At 40.9% G+C, this 20,745-nt stretch overlaps 1 protein-coding gene across 4 annotated transcripts in view; it reads left to right on the top strand.

Annotated features, from left to right (window-relative positions):
• Window positions 1–20,745, top strand: part of LOC133650777 (N-acetylglucosamine-1-phosphotransferase subunits alpha/beta-like) — a 96,784-nt gene that overhangs the window by 40,332 nt on the left and 35,707 nt on the right. For 3 of the 4 annotated variants that reach the window (XM_062048415.1, XM_062048416.1, XM_062048417.1), the window contains exons 2-5: window positions 14,854–14,914; window positions 14,989–15,080; window positions 16,544–16,663; window positions 16,754–16,947. In XM_062048415.1, coding sequence (XP_061904399.1) covers window positions 14,854–14,914; window positions 14,989–15,080; window positions 16,544–16,663; window positions 16,754–16,947 — 467 coding nt within the window. Of the gene's footprint in view, window positions 1–416; window positions 1,001–14,853; window positions 14,915–14,988; window positions 15,081–16,543; window positions 16,664–16,753; window positions 16,948–20,745 lie in introns of those variants that run through there. The other variant, XM_062048418.1, reaches the window with a different exon arrangement.

Raw genomic sequence — 20,745 nt, 5'->3', positions numbered from 1 at the left:
TGGTACATCTGCAGCTCTCTCTCCACTCGTTTCTTGATGGACATGGGGCTCTGTTATTTCGCGGTTATTTCATTTTTTTTTTGTAAAGTAAAGCCACACTTTCGACCGCCGACGCCCGCTATCCATGCTTGAGCTTGACTGACTCGCTCGGCTATGCTAACACTTACGGCGGTGGGCGCTTCTTCGTTGGTGCTCAGCGGCTTCTTCTTCCGGTTCGGCGGACATTTTTTTTTTTTTTTTTTTCCGGTCGGCGGCCTGGGTATCGAAAATAGGAACCGAAATTTAAACTTTTGAACGATACCGGGAGAATCGGAAAGTTAGTCCCGGTTCCAATCGATACTCGATACCCAACCCTACTGAATGGTCACCTAATATGAGGCTTTTTCCCACCGCTGCAGTTTCCACATAGACAGATGTGCCGCACATTCACAAACGTAACAATTGTATATGGTCAAATGTCACACCAGTTAGTTAAACCTGCCTTAAATGTAGCTGTATCAAACTTTTTCTAATCTGATGTACTTGCAGAAGAAGCCCCCTCTGCCGACAACGACAGAGGAGGGAGAGGTTAAGAAAATGTATTTGCCTCGAATCGTGTGTGCTTCAAACACTCCAAACCACCAAAATTCTATTAACAATCCCCTTATTGTTAAAACAAGAAATCACAAGTTTTCAAACAAACACACTGACAAATAATCACATATAAACCAACTCAATCCAACCCTAATTTACCCCATTCCAGGTTGTTTTTGGAGAACTTAGCTATATCTATCTTTTATCAAAACAGGTTCAGCAATTAGTCTTACCAATCCCGATCTCTCCAGACAGACAAGTTTTACACATTAAGCCAAATTGTTTACCTTTTAGATGCGCGTGTGCAACCTTTGTCTGCCTGAGAGAGAGAGACCGGGAGCGGATGTCGACCTGCAGCGTTCTGGACCATCCTGTTCGTGACGCCAATTTGTGTAGTGGATTGTCCGAAGCTTAAACAGCAACAAAAGTGAGTTTAGTACACAATGTTTATTTACCCATAGTCAAAAAGTACAAAGTTGGATTGAGTTGCCCTTGCAGACAGACAAACATCCTCCGGAGGACACAAGAATCAAGCAATCACCCTTAGCCCTTGTCACTTGGCCATTTTATCTGTTTCCCCATGCCTCAAGGTCCTGTTGTTTTCGACCTGTTTGTTCTGCAACATCCTTGATTCCCTTAGTTATGATAGACAATCAAAAAAATTTTGTAGAATGGTCAGACCGACTCCATATTCAACTTTGACTTACATCTGGTCCTTCAATGGTTTAGAATAGAAAATAATGAAGCGAGCAGACATTCTTGACAGACACGAAATATAGTTCAAAGGTCAGAAATTCCACTACACTTGTTAACAATATTAACTATATGTGTTAAACATGCTTGCATTATCTTTAAACACCTTCCTAGTCACATCCGTTGTGTCCTTGGGCAAGACACTTCACCCTTGCTCCTGATGGGTGCTGGTATCGCCTTGCATGGCAGCTCCCTCCATCAGTGTGTGAATGTGTGTGTGAATGGATGAATGTGGAAATACTGTCAAAGTGCTTTGAGTACCTTGAAGGTAGAAAAGCGCTATACAAGTATAACCCATTTATCATTTATTTAACTTGTTAACAATATTAACTATATGTATTAAACATTCTTGTATTATCTTTAAACACCTTTAACTTGTTAACAATATTAACTATATGTGTTAAACATGCTTGTATTATCTTTAAACACCTTTAACTTGTTAACACTATTGACTATATGTGTTAAACATGCTTGTATTATCTTTAAACACCTTTAACTTGTTAACAATATTAACTATATGTGTTAAACATGCTTGCATTATCTCTAAACACTTTTAACTTGTTAACAATATTAACTATGTGTATTAAAAATTCTTGTATTATCATTAAACACCTTTAATTTATTAACAATATTAACTATATGTGTTAAACATGCTTGCATTATCATTAAACACCTTTAACTTGTTAACAAAAACATATATTTCATAAATAAGTAAGTATAAATTATATATATGAATGAGGTAGATCCCCGCGACTTGATCAATTGAAAAGTAGCTCGCCTGCAGAAAAAGTGTGAGCACCCCTGCCGTAGATGTTGTTGTCACATATGCATGTACACTAGATGGCAGTATTTTCCTGTTTAAGAGTGTCACAACATTGCTGTTTACGGCAGACGAACTGATTTACGGTAGACGGAAACGTGACTGCTGTTGTTGTCTGTTGTTACCGCGCTGGGAGGACGTTAATGAAACTGCCTAACAATAAACCCACATAAGAAACCAAGAACTCGCCCTCCATCATTCTACAGTTGTAACGTGATTGGGCAGGTACGCTGTTTATATTGTGGGAAAGCGGATGTGGAAAACAGGCTGTTCTCACTCAGGTCCGCATGGAGCTGGAGGGGGCGTGGCCTCCAGCTACGCCTGAATTTCGGGAGATTTTCAGGAGAATATTTGTCCCGGGAGGTTTTCAGAAGAGGCACTGAATTTCGGGAGTCTCCCGGAAAATCCGGGAGGGTTGGCAAGTATGCCGACGCTCAACAACAGGCAACGTTTTTCTACTGAGTGAAAGAGCAGTGAGCTGGCTCAGCAAGAAACAAGCAACAGTTGCACTTTCAATAGCAGAAGCGGAGTACATCGCACTCAGTCAAGCCGCTCAAGAAGGAATCTGGCTGAAAAGATTACTGAGTGATCTCGGAGTGGAAACTATGTCCACAGTGATCCTGGAAGACAACCAAGGAGCCATCGCCATCGCGAAGAATCCTGTGAACCACTCCAGGACCAAACACATAGACATTCGCTATAACTACATCCGTGAATGTGTGGACAAATAGAACTGCAATATTGTCCAACAAATGACATGAAAGCGGATGTCTTTACCAAACCACTGCCTAGACAGAAGTTTGAATATCTCAGGGGTGAGATGTGACTTTTCCCTATTCAGATAAAGTGGTTAGTTGTGCTTGACAGGTGTACGCCGAACGCTGCCTGATCAAAGCAAGTCAAAAAAATTAAAATACAATAAAATAAAAAAAGGTAAAAAAGAGTTTCAGTGAAATTATTGTAAACAAACTAAAAGAGTTCCTGGGAAAACAATGTAAAAAACAAAAATATTTTGTTGTTGTTGTTTGACATTATTGTGAAGGAGAGCACGGCTCTGTAATATTATTTAAAGGGAAAAAACTAAGTGGGACTGTTGTAATGCAGTAGTTTTTCCAATAGATGACACTGTTGTACTGTTAATTCATTTCATTCCACTTTGTATATGCACTTTGCTATATTACCTGTGTGTGCATGCCAGTGAATAAAAACTCTGCCAAAGAACAGGGTGTCCCCATTACACTGAGATGGCTTTGTCAATTTCTGACCTTTTGACCTATATTTCTTGTCTATTAAGAATGTCCGCTCATTTTCAATTCTCTTCTATTTTGTGCCATTGAATGGACCAGTTGTGGGACAAAGGTGAATATGGAGTTATGCCAACCTGTCTACAGAATGTTTAGATTTTCCAAATATGACTAAGAGATATGAGGTTGTTTTGGAACAGACAAACCAAAACAAAACAATCATGACGCACAGATAAAAACAGTGACGCACGAGATAAAAAAACAGTGACGCACAAGAGACATATAAAAAATGGCAGAAGACCGGGACTCGTCAGAGATTTTGGCTTGTGTGTGTCTTGTTTGCTCCGGAGTACATATGGTCTGTCTGCACGGCCAACTCAGCTGTAGCTTGCAAAATAAGATGTCAGACTAGCAGCAAACGCACTTCATTTCATTTTTTCATTTATTCATTTATTTCAGGCAATGACAAAAAAAGTACAAGGTAGACAACACATAATAATATAGATTAATGAAAAAGGTCATTAATGTACAGTGTGTAAGCATGATGATCCAGTTTTGCCTGAAAGGGAATGAAAAGAAGATAATTTATTTAATCCCACCCCCAGTTCTCTATTCAGTAATTAATACATTTAGTTTCACTGTTACTTTGTTCAAGGATTATAATACAAATGTCGTATCATGGTGCCATTACCACAGGTAACAATAATTATTACACTGTAACAATAATTGTTATCAACAATGTAGAAGAATGAACATACCAACAATGTTAAGGGACAAAATACGAACAATGGTAAAGACAATATACCAATAATGGTAAAGAAACATTGAGCACATCACTATAAGACAGAGTACCACAGCAATTCAATTTAAAGACCCTCATCTCTATATTTGAACGAGACCTGATGTTTGTATAACAGTTTAAATTGATTATTTAGTTGGCTTTGCTTGTGTTGTAAGTCCAGTCTGTTCCATAGTTTTAGTTTTTCTCCGCATACAGACACACAAAAACGTGTGAGTGGTTTGAGCTCTCTGCAATGAGAAATATCCAAAACCTCTCAAGTTATGAGCCTGCACTCTTGTTATGAAAAAAACGCAGGAGGTCACATCTATTAAATCCCGCCTGGCGATCCTGATTGATTCATTATTTTTTGCTGTCTTGAAGGAGTTTGCATTGCATTGCCCTCGATCCCAGATCCTTGTGTGGAGCTCAGCGAGCTACAAGTATCTGGCGAGAGTCAGGTTATATTTTCGCTTCCATCTTTGCCAGAATTAATTTGTCAAGAACTGCACCTTTCTCCATCTCTTGTGCAGATACAGATCCTCTTTACAGAACTGGCCAGGAGGTGGCAGTTTTACTGCAGATTTCAGGGTGAGAATATGGTTTGGCGTAAGAGGCTCTGGAGCTGTTGGATCGTGAAGATGCTCAACACTCAAAGGTTGGCTGTTGATAATGGCCATTGTTTCATACATGAGCGTCTTAAAGCTTGTGGTTTGTCCACTTGTCAAGCATGGTCGTCAGGATGCTTCTAATTGTCCGAATGTGGCGCTCCCAGACTCCACCCATATGACTTGCTGACGGGATGTTCACAATGAACTCACAACCAACTGCTCTTTGGCGCTCTTGATCCATGCCCCTGAGTAGCTCTGCAAATTCTCTTAAAGCGCCCATAAAATATGTTCCCTGATCACACCTCAGTTGTCGCACAGGGCCTCTGATGGCTATGAATGTCCTGAGAGCGTTTATGAACGCATCAGTGGTCATGTCATCTAGGGTCTCTATATGCACTGCTCTAGAGCATAAGCAGGTGAAAATCAACACATATATTTTAAGGTCTTTTCTTCCTTCTTTTACAAGGAATGGACCAAAACAGTTGAGCACACAGGAGGTAGAGCTTGTTGCGTTTGTCGAGTTTTTCAGCTCCATTGCATTTGATTTTCATTATGTCATCAGCAAAGGCTTCCTCTTGTGTGAGCTTGATGATGAAGAGCTCTGCTTCAAGTCTCTCTTCAAGGTTTGTAGTTCGGTCTGTCCCTACTTTACCTCCACTACGTCTCCTGCCGTATTTCTTCAGTCTGGCGACAGCTTTCGCAACTCTTGACCAATCTGAGAACTTGCTGAGACGGCTGATCAATAGGTTAGTGGTTTTGGCTATGATGGTATGAACATGGGCTTTTCGCAGTTTTGGGTCAGGGTCATCCACTTCTACTAGTGCTTCTTTGACTGACAGACTTGGTTGCCAAAGGAAGTCTGGTCACTTTAACCAACATGAGTCCTTCAATTGGGCTGCATTGGCAACTCTAGACACAAGGTCTGCTGGGTTGTCAATCTTGAATGGTAGCGGTAGCTCATAGTGTCCATCTTCGTTCTGTCTTATCCCCTCTTTATCTCGTGACATGAAGAGAAGATCTTCTTGAGAGACTGGATTGTCGTCTGTTGAGTGGTCTGTGAAATCCTGAAGGACCTAGCTCTTTGACCTGATTTCTGCAGATAAAGTGCACTTCATCTTTAAGTCGACTTAGAAGTTGTGCAGCAGGAGTCACGTGTCGTACAATGACCCTTTGGCTCACACCAATTGCATCTTCATACTCAGTTGCTGGCTTGGAACAGCCAACAATGCTCCATCCAAGGTCAGTTCGCTGACCATATGGATGGCCTTCTTCTCCGCATAGAGTTTCTCTGGGAAGAAGAGCTTGATGGTAATTATAGCCATTAATAGGCCAACTTGGCACTCCAGTGGTGGAGGAATCTTGTCGACCAATGGTTCAAGATGAGGCCATTTTTGGACTGTCTCTGAGGTGGAAATGTTCAACCTCTCAGCAGGAATGAACTCACGCGAGAAGAGAGGTGGTAGTGAGATCATTTTTTCTATGTCGTATCTTCTCACTTGCAGGTTAGACCATTTTTGACAGGGTATGACTATAGAGACTGATGACATTGTGGAAAGCCATAGACAGACATTCTCCTTCTTCGTGTTGAGCTCTTGAGCAACTTGATCCAGGATGAATGTTGTATCACTCTGCGTATCCAGCAACGCATACATTAAGATCTCATGCTCAAGCTGTTTTGTGGAAGAGACCCAGACTGGTACTATTGAGGATGTACAGTATGTGAGCCTTGATTGCCTTGGGCAACTCTATTTGTAGTTGCTGTTGCAGTTGCAGTTTGCTCTGTTCCTTGTGCTTTATTTGAATCACTCTCCACTTTCTTTGTTGAAGAACCTTTCTGAAAGTTGTCATCATGCACACATGTTGGATGTCTTCTTTGACAGGTATTGCACTTACGTTTGTCCTCACAGCTTCTAAAGTGGTGACCGGTCTTTAGACAGCCAAAGCAAAATGTATATTCTAGTACAAACTTGATGCGATCCGGGATTGACTTTTCAGCGAACTTTCTACACTTCTCTAGCTGGTGTCCAAACTTCTTGCAGAAGACACAATAGACAGTGTTCTGTGTTGTATTTGTCGACGTTTTTGCCTTTATGGTTTCAGTTCTTGTCTGTCTTGGTTTTCATTCTGTACACTCTTGAGTGCTTGTACAGAGGATATGGGGTCACATGCCAGATCAGCTTCCTTTGATAAGAAGTCCACCAACTCTTGGAAAGAAGGATATTCAGCTTTCGCTTGTCTGGTTTCCATTGCTTTACGATTCCATCTGGACACAAGCCAGTCTGGGAGCTTTGTCAAAATCTTTGGACTTTCAGTGCAGTCATTGAGAATCTCTAATGTCTTGATATGAGGTATTGCAGCCTCACAGCTCTGGAGAAAATCTGCAAGTTCTCTCAGTTCGCATCCATCTTTAGAGCTTACGTTTGGCCACGCATGCAGCTTATCTCTGAAGGACTTCCCAATTATGTAAGGGTCTTTAAAGAGCTTCTCTAGCAGCTTCCATGCAGTGTCATATGCTGCCTCTGTGCCGATCAGGAAGAGTCCTTCAACAGCCTTCTTTGCAGCATCGCTTAGATACTTTCTCAAGTAGTAGAGTTTTTCATTTTTTGGAATGCCTTTTCTGTCAATCAGTATCTGAAATTACAATTTCCAGTCGTTGTATTTTATAGGATCTCCCGTGAATACTGTAGGTTCAGGAGTTGGGAGACGATTGGCACTCATAGCTTCAGCGAGAGCAGTTGCTAAATCAGGACTTTGCGCCTACAAATTTGGTGGAACTTGTGGGACTGATTGAACGTTGAGGAATGAATGGAGGACTTGATGCATTGAGGTTTTGTGCCTTATTGGGTTGTTCGATGTTATGTAGTAAACTAATGACTTCGGACTTGTCACTAAGTTTGTCGTACACCTTGACTCGGGCCTTAGCTTCATTCAGCTTCTTGACTTCCTCTAAGCGCTCAAGCTTTCGGAGCTGATTTTGCATTGCCTGTTGTCTGGCTAGAGATTCAGCCTCAAACTGTGCAGCACGTAGCTTCTCTTCAGCCTCCAGTCTTTGAAGTTCAGTGACTTCCTTATCTTGCTCTTGTAGCACTAACAAAACTTCTTTGGCCGCAGCTGCTTCGGCCACAGCATCATGTCTCTTGACTGAATGGTTACTTAAGTGAGTGTTGTGTTACGAACGACGGTATAGAGACATTAATGATGGACTTGATACATTTAGAATGGAGCCAACATCTGGCCACTGTTCTTCATTCACTGCAGCATCACTGTCAATGAGTTGTTGTGCTCTTTTAATCATGAACTCAGACATCGATACACATGCATCCACTTTACGTCGAACATCTGCATCAGGAGCTTGTATTTGATGGAATTCCTCATATACTGCCTTCACATCTGCATATGTGGCTTGTAGATGATCCATCAACTTGTTTAATTCTTCCCCTGAGATTTCATCACTCATCAACTCTTTGGCTACCTTTGCATTATACTTCCACTTCTCATAGGCAAGTTTGTATCTGCGATGTACGCCTTTCAATTTCAGGCATGTGATTTTTCCGTCTAAAGACGGAATTCCCTATTTTTTGATTTCGGGAGAAAAAAAAAAATTATCTCCCGTTTTTCCGTTTTTTTTTCCGACCCTAAATCCAGATTCGAGACGTAGTTCATATTACGCCGTAGTTGATTGGTCGATATATTCCTTGTGACCAATCAGGACATCTGTTATGAATGATGACGTTAATAACGTCATCATTCATAATGTATATTACCGCCATTTTCCATATGTAAACGATGTCGGTTCTCGAGAGAAAGGACGCTTTACGAGTAAAAGAAATTGATAAACATGTCAAAAATAAGTTTCGATGGGACTGGATGGAAAGGGAAATCACTGATACTGTTGGGAAGAAGGAAGTTACGACTTTGTTCTGTGATTTTATTCGGAAAATCGATCGTCCCGGAAAGGTTTTGTGCACGTGGTGTCATGATAATGTTGACAATGGATCACGAGGTTTCAAGGCTTTGGAAGTACATGCGAAATGCCAAAATCATATGAAACAACTTGAAGCAAGGAAAACAAACTTTTCACTAGCTGGTACTTTTGGATGTCAACCGAAAGTGAGCAAACCTTAAGGACTTCATCCTTTGTTTACATCGACAACTGCCGTAGACATCGAGAGGAAAGATCCACCCAAACAACCCACTTCAGTTGCAGACAGGGTTGTTAATAATGAGGTAAGCTAAAAAATATTTGCTTGCGAAATACGCATGTTTGTTTTAAATATTAACCAATTATTGCTTTGCGAAATATAAATGGGTTTTTCTAAAAATAAAAAGCCACGTGAAAATATATTATGAAATTACAGAAATTCAAAGAGTTGCATTATTGATTCCAGTTAACAATTTATTTGAAATACATTTGCATATAATACTATTTTGTAATATTAAGTTCTCATGTAGTCTCTTGAAACTATTGTCAGTGGTGTAACAATCTTGAAGGTAAATATTTTCACACTTGTTTCATGCAATATGTCAATGTCCTCACATTATTATTATTTCCTATTTTCAAATATGAGTAAACAATACTAAACATGTTTAATTATTTTCATAAATTTATATCCTATTTTGGCGAAAATAATTAAATGTTTACATTTGGTATTTTGTTAGATTTATATAACAAAATATAACAAACTTGTAGGCAATTAGGCATATACATTAAAACTGTGAATTGTTATTAGTGGTTATGTATTTTACAATTAATGCTACTTTCTGATATCATATATCATGTAATAGTCTTAACTTTAAAATAGATTTTGTATAATAATAAATCTTGGCAAACCTGTTACACCACTGATAATTTTTTTTACCCCATATATACAATATCTGACTAATAGTAATGATAGAATGATTTCAAATATGAAAGGAAATTGTATTTTAGAATAATCTGCTTATTACCAAAACCTAGGCAAATTTTGAGAATGACCCATATTGTGTATTTGAATGTGTTTGTCAATGATTGCATGATTGCTTAAGCTTGTTTTTCTTTAGTTAATGTTGTATGCAATTGTCGAATCATCAGATATGTATGTAATACCAACAATTAACGTTTTTTCTTATTTATAATTATTCTATGAATAAGTAATAAGTTGTTATAGTTTTAATTTTTGTTTAAATGTATTTATTGTTATGTAATGTTTGTTTCAGATTATTTCCTTCTGTCTGATGCTGCATGGAAGAAAACTGCATGGCATGATGCATGACACTTTCTTTTCACGGGTTATGACATGGCATGATGTAACTACTCTGACAATTATTTGATAATCTAATAACTTCTTCTTAAGAGTAGTTTATTCAATATGAACTTTCAAATAATAGTATGCATACAGTCTTATAAAATAATAGTATTCAATTTAAGATGATATGATCATATGCTATGTTGATTACTTAATATTGATAGTCACTTATGGACAGTAAATTGCAAAATGTATGTCAACATCAGCAACACATTAAAATGAATACCTACATTGATTTCACTTTTGTAAAGAATTTATTGTTTGATGCCCTGGTTGAAAATTTTTTTTTTCTTTGTAGGCAATGGTGCTGGGATTTATAGCTGAGAATTTTCTTCCCTTCACCATTGCGCCAAAACTTGTGGGACTAAGCAAAGAGCTTGCAAGGGACCCTAAGGCTTTGAATGGACTGTCCATGGACCGAACAAGTGCTTCTTACAAAATGAAGTATGGGCTTGCTGAAACTATTGAGGATGATACACTCCAGTCCCTACGATCCAACAAGTTCTCAATGAATATAGATGAGTCAACAAGCAACAACTTACACAGGGTTTTGTGCATCCTTGTGAGCTATTATTCACCATTGCTGAAGTCTGTCGTCGTGGAACACTTGACATCTCTGAGTGTCATTCGTGTAGATAGTCAGTCTCTATTTGACGGAATCTCTGACTTGATGTCAGCAAAGAAGATCCCGTGGACAAACCTTGTTTCTGTACTCATGGATTCTTGCAATGTCTTGCGTGGTTCAAAGTCGGGACTTGAAACGAGGCTCCGGGAAGGTCCAGCACCACATCTCCTTGATGTTGATGGGGACACATGCCACCACATTCACAATGCCACAAGCCGATTCTGTAAACCATTTGGATACAAGGTTGAAGGATTGCACGCTGATATCTTTGCCGATTTCAAGTGGTCCACTGAATTGAGGGAAGCCCTTACAGAAATTTGTTTTCTCACAGGTGTACCCTCCACCATGCCAGAGAGATTTGTCAGACACAGGTGGTTGTCCAATTATGATGTTTCCATGTCTAACCTGAGGCTCTGGGATGTCTACACACTATTTTACTATGTCTTCCTCAACAAAGAAGACAAGGCACTCTACATGCAAACAATGGTTCAAGTATTGCACAAGAAAGATGTTTCACAAGAGGCCAGAAGAAGGATAAGGGAGATCCTGTCCACAATTTCAAAAAAGAACATGACAGAAGAAGGCAAAGGAAGAAAGAAGAGGATCTGTGAGAAGATCTTTTACACCAGATTTGACACTCTTCTCACCCTGAACTTCTACTGTTCAGTATTGCCACTTCTTAAAAAACTATGTCATGCTGTTTGAATCAAAGACTCCTCTGATCCATAAACTTCATGATAATCAACTAGATGTCTTCCGCAAATTTCTGTCTTGTTTCATCAAACCAGAGGCACTTTTGAAAGCAACAAAACTGAAATGCCTTCATATTGAGAACAATATACTGCAACAGAGGGACATCTTCTATGGAGGAAGTACATCAAACATCATGCAGGAATCTAACACACAACTGTAAAACTGTTTCAAGAGAAGGCTAAGGAAGCATTCATAAGTTGTGGCAAGTACCTCCAGAAAATGTTGCCACTTGAAAACAAACTTTTGGAGGCAGCCTCAGCAATTGACCCCCTAGCAAGAGGACACAGCAAGAGTTTGGGAATGTTGAGAATCTTGCCTTCCTTAGTAAGAAATGTGTTCAATGAAGATGAACTGAATACTTATGAACTTGAAATTCGTGGGTATCAGGTGGACACAACATTGCCTCCAGCAACTGACAAGGAAGGTGGTGAAATAGCACTTGATGTCTGGTGGTCAACTGTTTTCAGACAGGACACTTACCCTGCTTTGTCAAAGATGGTCAAGGCACTCATGAGCTGCTTCCATGGTCCACAGGTGGAAGGAGCATTCAACACAATGGGAGATGTCCTTCATCAAAAAGCTTGTAGGATGGATATTTCCACGTACAGTGCAATCCAAACAGTAAAGTATGGCCTAAGAGCTAAAAATAAATCATCAGTTCAACATTTCTCAAGGAAAGACATTGTCATGGACCCTGTCAACGGAAAACTGTGTCTCAAGATCAGAACCTCAAGCAAGAGGTACAGGGATGATCTAGAGCAGATGGAAGTGGAGAGAGTCCAAGAGGCAGAAGTTGGCAGTGAAATCCAAAAAATAAGCTACAAAAGCAGAGACCAAAAGGAAAATGCAGGCTGCTCAGAAATTTCCAAGGAAAGCTCATGTTAGGGCTCTCCGAGAAAGCTAATGTGTGAAGTGAACTGAAGTAATGTGGTAATACTGTAAATAAACTGTAGATAATAACACTGATCAATGTGACACCTGTGGATGTGAAATTAACACAAAGCCTTCGTCCCCCAGACCCCCGGAAAATTTTTCAGTCTTTTTCATTGTGGTCAAATCACATGCCTGCAATTTTTCTTCTTTAAGCCCCTTCCCTTTTTCCGTCAAGGTTCGAGTTTTTCCGCTTCTTCGCACAGTGTGTTCTCCTTCTACAGCTTGGGCATTAACCTCAGGCTGAGCTAACGCGTTTGTGTGCTGTTCTGTAATCTTTGAGTTTGTGTTTTGTTCTGTAATCTTTGTGTTTGTGTCCTGGTCTGTAATCTTTGTGTTTGTGTCAGACATATTGAGATAATATGAGGCTTGTCAATTGACAATGTTTTTAGATGATGAAGGGTTAATCTAATTTGGTAGTAGGCTAATAATTTGAAATACCAACAGTTCTTTAAGTATGTAGACTACTTTTTGAACTTTAATACTGTTTACTTGCTTGTTAATGTTGTAAATGCTTCCTGCAAGCTTGTGCAAACAGTTATTAATAAAGAGGAATTTACTCAGGCCCATTTTTAATTATTAATTATTATTCAGGTTTTTATATGTAAATTAAATCACCTGTAGGCCTATTTCATTAACTTAAAATGCACTTTGCTTAATTAACAGGAAATTCACCAATCTTGGCCAAACTCAAACAATGCCTTATAGCTGGCTTAAATAACATATACATGCAAATCTTGGTTTAACTCAAAAAAATGCCTGAGACACCTGGTGGAATAAACTGAAATTACACAATTTTCCTGTTGAAGTATGCACTGTTTGAAACCTAAAGCCTTCTTATTTAGCCTTACAGTTTGACTAATAATTTGCAGTTAAGCACATACAATACAACAATATCAGCAAATGAACATTCATACAAAGCACCATTTGCAAAGTGATAAACCTTAGTCCTTGTGAATTCCAGAGGCACGCCTCTTCTCCCACCACTCGGCTTTGGCTCTTTGACACACCCTGAAACTCGACTTGATTGACAGGCAGGCTAATCTCCGTTGTTAGCATGTGCGTTTGGTCCAGTGTCTCAACTACCCACGAAGGCAGTTGATTTCTCACCGTAGCTCCTTTCGATACACGGCAACACAGGAAAGTTATTTTTTGTAATACGGGCGTTTACTGACGACTCCTTCTTGCTGTACACACCATCCACGCCTCAACGTCCACACGCCAACACGCCGCGAGAACTTACAAAATACAGTACAATACAGTACATCAGACTTCGATTTCACATCAATAAACACCGGAAATAAATTAAATTACAAAAATACAATACCTCGTTGGCTGCTTGTAACGAAAAGAGGTTCTAATAAAGACTTGCTTGAAGTTTTGCACAAATCAAAGAATACACTTCAATCTTTCGAGGAGCTGAAGACAACGTGCTCAAGCCCCCTCCCTTCTTGCATGTTCTCCCTTGTTCACGGTCCGTAAATTATCACACATATTTAAAGCATGCAAGCTAGCTCTCTCAGCAACAGCTACAATATAGTTTACAAACAAAATGTCCATTTCAATTTATTACAAGTAATAAGAAAACGTAAATGCCTGACTTACCTATCAAGGAGGAAATGAGCAAGTTTGGCGTCAGATGAAAAAAAAATTTCCGCCTTCAATTGTCTCCATCTTTCAAAGGCATCCCCAATAAATATCCTCATTTTTTTCTTGGCTTTGTCAGGAATAAGTTGAGAATTGTAAATAGGCCTTTTAGATTTCCTAAGGTCTGACATGTTTAGTAACTTTACTAGTGGCAGTAGCTAGACAAAGATGGCGGTGCGTAACGTCGACATGAAAACAATAACAAGATTTCAGGGCTTTAAATCTAATTATGAAATGAGCACATCCCGGCTGAACTACTCTTATCAGTTATAGAGGTATTCTTAAAGAACATGATTTATTAATGCCTTTTGACATATCAGGGCCATTTAATTTTGATGACTTGACATGCAATTCTTACATATGGCTCCTTTAATGCATTGTTGCAGCGCGATGATTCATGAGTACGTCATGCAATGCGGGTTTGAGAGATGAGAAAGTGCAGCCAGCAGGCGAGCCCGGGGTTGTGGGTGTGGTGTGGCAAGTATGGAGCAATATAGGCTGAAGAGAGAGAGGAGAGACGTGTGGGCGTGTTCAGGCGTTAAAATGCTTGCCTGATGGTGCGAAATGAAGACATACTATGTCCGTTTCAGTATCTAAGTAAGATGTGAGATACCACATTTAAACCACGCCCCTTTTTCATACTTCCCCTCCCCTCTTTACCCTTTAAAGGTGTTTTTTAAGAACCCACCCACTATTTGCACCTCAATCCCCCATTGATACACGACTAACATTGTTGAAGGGAGTGTTGCACAGTTGAGCTATGCAACGACAGGGAAAGATGATGCTCACGGCACTGCGCAGGAAGGTTTACGATTGTCTGTCTCTGCCACACAGATGCCCAGTCTACTTCGCGGTCCTCATCCTTTTGATGGTGTCCGTCTACTACATAGGAGAGGTGACTTTACTATAAATGTGTTGTTTGTGTGGATTTACTTTTGAATGATTTAAAACACATGTTGACAATTAAAGGTAGTGAAAAGGAGTCGGGAAAGGCCTCGCCTGGTAAATGAGGTGTTTGATCCGCACAAGAACAATGAGAACTGTACATCGTTCCACAGCAGGTGAGACATTATATGAATATGCAGGGAATGACTGAAGGTTCAAATCCCCTCTGTTGCTAACACCCTCACCTTCATAGGGGGAACAGTTTAATATACGCCAGGGGTCTCAAACTCAATTTACCTGGGGGCCACTGGATGCAGAAACTGGGTGAGGCTGGGCCACAAGAAAAAAATTCTTTAAAAAAATCTAACATGCACTTTTCAATGAATTTACCTTCTTTGAATGGCTTTCCCGCCCTAGCAACCATCTCACTCACCATGTAGCTAGCTTTGACTGCTACATCGCTCTTTTCGGTTGCTTTCTTGAAGAAATCTTGTTGCCTCAGTAGACTGGTTTTAAAATTTGCAACCCAGTTCACTCTCTCATCTCCCTGGTATTTTGCATACTCCTCAGCATGTCTAGTTGTATAATGACGTTTCAAATTGTATTCCTTGTGCACCGCAACTTTCTCTGTGGCTCGCCGTGGAGTTTACAGTTACGGTAGCACAATTAGCCCCGAACGGGCTAACATCACGACTAACGTGTTACACGTCCAATTCGCCCAGCGACTCTCTTGTCGGGGTATAAGCACTGGGGTCCAGTGCACCACAGTTTTGTATTGTAGCTCGGTCCTTCGGCGGAGTGCTTTGGAAGCTACCGGACCGCTCGTCTTCCCCACCCGGACTGTTTACAGCGGCGCCAAGGGCGGGAGCGAACAGCCGGGCAAGCGAGGGAGGCAGGGAGGGAGGGAGGAAGAGCATGTGCGGATGTCGTGGAAAAGCGGCAAAATGTTTCTCTGCTTGCATCGCAAGTGATGTCAATGCATACTTGCCAACCTTGAGACCTCCGAATTCGGGAGATGGGGTGGGAGTTTGGGGGGGGTAGTGGTGGTGTTTTTGTAGCCCGGAAGAGTAAGGGTTGCAAAGGATTCTGGGTATTTGTTCTGTTGTGTTTATGTTGTGTTACGGTGCGGATGTTCTCCCGAAATGTGTTTGTCATTCTTGTTTGGTGTGGGTTCACAGTGTGACGCATATTTGTAACACTGTTAAAGTTGTTTATACGATCACCCTCAGTGGGACCTGTATGGCTGTTGCTCAAGTATGTCTTGCAGTCACTTGTGTATGCCTGCAGAAGCCGCATACAACATGTGACTGGGCCGGCACGCTGTTTGTATGGAAAAAAAGGTTCTCGAGGACACTAAAGGCAGTGCCATCACGGCATGCCCGCAATATTGTCGAGAGCCATATACCACACGGTGATTGGTAGATTCCTTCAACTCCGCACACAACGCTGTCAAGCGCCATTCATTTAAAACTCGCAGGCCGCACTAACATTAGCTTTCATATTAAGGTGGGGGCCGCAAAATAAAGTCTCACAGGCCGCAATATGCCCGCGGGCCGCGTGTCGGAGACCCCTCATATACGCCAAGCACGCCTGTACTTGTCTACTGTCGGTAGACCTTTTGTCCTCTTATCACCTGCAGAGATTGCACGCCCATGCCCATCGATCTGGTGTACACGTGGGTCAATGGGTCAGACGAGACCCTGGTGATGGATCTGATAGAGGCCAGACAGCAACTGGCGGAGGAAGAACGAAGTCTGAGGTGGGTGAGAATGTGTTGAGATGATAAGAAGACACAACACAAAAAAACCCACATTTTTGTCTCATTCTTCTTCTTTTTTTTTACCCCCAGGGAGGAGCCAGAATGCACGCTGTCCCACTGCATTGCTGCGCCGGTGTTGGTGCTGAATCCCGCCCTGCCTGCGGGGGTGACGGTCAATGATCTACCATCGTTGTCACCCTCCCTTTCAGAAGCAGTGGCGCTGCTGCAACTCAACCAACCGCTCCATCCGGTCTCGGCTGTTGTCTTCCATTCGCGATCTGACGGTAATAATCTGAAGCGTATATTCCTAATTACAAAATTATTGGAATTTCCCTCTCGTCTGTCCTTGAGCACCTTTATCCAAGATGCACGCTTTGGAGTGGAGCGCAGGCACGTGCACAGACATTTTGGGGAGCTAGTGCTCCAGCCAGAAAAAAAGGCAACCACTCTGAAATGTATTTACTTTATGATTATTATTATTATTATTATCCATCCATTTTCTACCGCTTGTCCCTCTCTATTGTTATTATTATTATTGTGACTGCGTGAATGCTACATGCTAGATTATACACCATTTTTCACCTATTCTTTATTATTATTATTCATTATTGTTATTATTGTGATTGTGTGAATGCTAGAAGCACTATTCTTTATTATTATTATTGCGCCACTTTTTGACTCAGCATAACTTCATCCCAGTTCATCCGATTCACACCGTTCCAACTTCAAAATGTTCAGCCTATGTAGGAATCGTTGGGACTTCTTAATAACAATTTAAAAAATCCAGATTCCCCAGAATTGCCAGTTTTCCAGGGCATGAAGGATCATGACAATTATGCTGTCTTTAATTTGAAGTGCGGAGTGTGTGGTGACCGTCAGCTACAGTGGTCCCCAACCACCGGTCATCTGCAGTCCCCAGCAGGTTGATGGTAACTTGCTGGGGATCTTATTGCAAAGAAACAAGCCCAGGCCTCCCACTAATTCAGCGTTAACAGTGAGTTGTATTTTTCATGCACTTATATGTGCTGTATTTATCTGGCACAAGTGGAAAGTCGGTTCCTGAAAATAATGCCTACATTAAACCGGTCCGTGGTGCAAAAAAAGGTCCCCTGAGCTACACTGTAAAGAGCGAGGATGTTGCCTGATGGCATTCAAGGCTAGCCCGTCATGCTAGCTTGACTCAGGCAGCAGCCAAAAAAAAGGGCCAATCGCTTGTCGCTTTCTTGTCTTCGCTAATTTAATCTAAAAACATGCCAGTGGAAAACGACGTAGAGGAGATCAAGCGATCTTTAAACTTTATGTCTAGTGAACTGGCAAAGTCGCAGCAGGAGCGCTTGCTCAAACTTGTGGATGAGGTGGCAACATTGAAAGTGACGATGAAAGAAAAGGACGCACAAATCTCTACACTGGAACAGCAGATTGATGAACTGGAGCAATATACACGAAGGGACGATTTGGTGATTACGGGGCTAAAGACTCTGCATCATACCAATGCCAGTGTGACAGCTAAAGCAGAGACGACAGAGGAGGCTCCGAGGGAAGAACTGCAGTCGTTGGAATAACAGGTGGTAGATTTCCTAAACAGGAACAAGGACAACATTCGTAAAGATGCAATATCTGCTTGCCACACATTTCCCAGTAAGTCCGAGAAGTCTGTACCTGCTGTAGTAATTTGATTCATTAGCCGGGAGCTGAGGAACGATGTACTAAGGCAAGCTAAAAAACTGAAAGGAACCAACGTGTATATAAAGAAGAGGTACGGAGGCATCGCAAGGGAAGAGAGGATGCTAAGGAAACAGAAGAAAATTCCTGGGACATGGAAACGGAGTGGAAACGTATGGATCAGGGAACAAGATGGTTCAGCAGAGGTCATCAAGACTATGAGGGAACTTAAGAAGTACACGACTTGAGATTTACAGTGGGAGTGATGGAGTCTCCGGCTTGGGCGGACTGACAGCGAAGAAATCAGGTTCGATACACGTGGACATACTATGGACACATATGTAGAGACTAACAATGATGACATTTATGATCTTGAAAATTATATTGAACAAGCCTTGCTAACTCCTGAGGAAAATGGATGCAATTATTATATGGTACAATAATATAAGCCTTTTACATATATTTATAATTTGTCCTTTACTTCAGGAATATTTCCAGACTGCATGAAAATAGCAAAATTAATTCCACTCTTTAGAAAAAGGAAATACATCTGATTTTTCTAATTATACACCAATATCATTACTTCTGCAGTTCTCTAAAAGTTATTTGCGATTAGACTGAAATACATTTCTTAATTTAAGAGTTTACATAACAGCCATAATGGGTTTCTTCCTAATCATTCAACTGCTACAGCAACTATGCAAAAAGCACTATTTAGTAAGCATTGTTGTAGATCTTCAAAAAGCCTTTGATACGCTGGACCACAAGATATTGTTGCATACATTATATAAATATGGTATCAGAGGTGTGGCACATCACTGGGTTACAAGCTATTTAAAAACAGGAAGCAGTTTGTTGAAATCAACAACATAAAGTCTAAAAATTGTAGGATAACTTGCAGAGTACCTTAAGGATCAGTCCTAGGACCTGTGTTTTTTATTTTATATGTAAATGACATTGTGACTGTGGCACCTTCTACACTAAACTGGCTAAGGTTATCCAGGGTAAATCCCACCCAACCTTATCCTTGTCCACACACACACAATGGTCATTTAAGACCCCCTCCCCCCTTTCCATCTGCCGGCGCAACACGACCTAGTACGCATGCGCGGATAATGTGCACGTCATAGTCACCTCCAGTGTTGCTTTGTGTGCAAATTCTTAAATTTAACTTATCTGAACAATATCCAGTGTTGTGGTATTTCAATTAACTGGAATCCAGTGTGCTGTAGGGCCCTATTGTAGTGAATCACACATGAGCCATCATAAATCAATCAAATCTTTAATGGACACCTGAAAGTAAACAATGTGATAAAGAACATTTTACATCAATCAATCTAGGGATCTAGATATCTGGTCAGGACACTCCTCACTTTTTTGCCTTCATTGTCCATTCGTTTTTGGTGACTTCATATACTGTGGCCCTAGACGTTGAGTCTGTGACATACATGGCGGACAATAACTGATACAGTCTGCTTTGCCAGTGCAAAAGCATTCGCCGTTTTCCGTAGTCTTCCCTCGACGGCCAGGTAATACAATACACACGCTACCTTTTTTTTATCACATCCACGGGAGCCCGCATTCTCGTTGTCTCTCTTTCGACAAATGGACAAAGTTTTCCGATAAGTAGAATCACAGCTGACCTGGACATTCGAAAGTTCTCTTGCCGTCTGAGAAGTGTTGTATCCGAAATAGCTTCAATCGCTTTCTCTTAAGGTATTCATGTGTGATTTCCACAAGCGTCTGTACATGTAGAAGAAGGAGAAACACGGGCATGTCTGGATGACTCGCCTTCATATTTCCAGTGGTTAGCTCCGAGTTACGAAACCGCTTTATTATGAAGCGTTCTTTCTGACGCCACTTCCTGTGTGGGCCGCAGTCTTTCTGGTGTCACTTCCTCTCCGAACTCAGTTTGTAAACGATCAATGAGTCCATACAGAGCAGAGCAGAGCAGAGCGCTTTATTTGTCCATTCTTAACATGTACAAGACACATAAGAACTGAAATTACATTTTCGGCACAATCCCGGTAAGAGCAGACATACGTTACAGGGAGACAAGACGGGACCGCCAACGGATCAGCCACTTGGGGCGCTCCTTAAAAAGGTGGGAAAAAGGTGACATTGGGAAAGGGGGAAGAGTAAAAAAAATATCAGTCTGAGGCTGGAGCCTCAGGAGTGGTCCAGACTGAGTCCGAGGAAAAAACCTCACATAGCATGGCACACATACAAAGCTAAGACCCGGAGAATCAAGAAATAGACGGCGCACTTACCCATGTAAAAAATTATCCAAGGAGAGGAACCTTAAACGATGATTTAGTGTGGCCGAAACGGGGCTTAGGCTAAATAATTAATCGTTTAAGGAGTTATCCGGCTTAATGTAGACAGGGTCTGTGTCTCATTTACTTAAGTGCATTCTATTT

This window comes from Entelurus aequoreus, linkage group LG05 (genome assembly GCF_033978785.1).
Source record: "Entelurus aequoreus isolate RoL-2023_Sb linkage group LG05, RoL_Eaeq_v1.1, whole genome shotgun sequence".
NCBI lineage: Eukaryota > Metazoa > Chordata > Actinopteri > Syngnathiformes > Syngnathidae > Entelurus > Entelurus aequoreus.
Note: the sequence above shows the minus strand (reverse complement) of the source record. Positions and strands in the feature narration are given on the sequence as shown.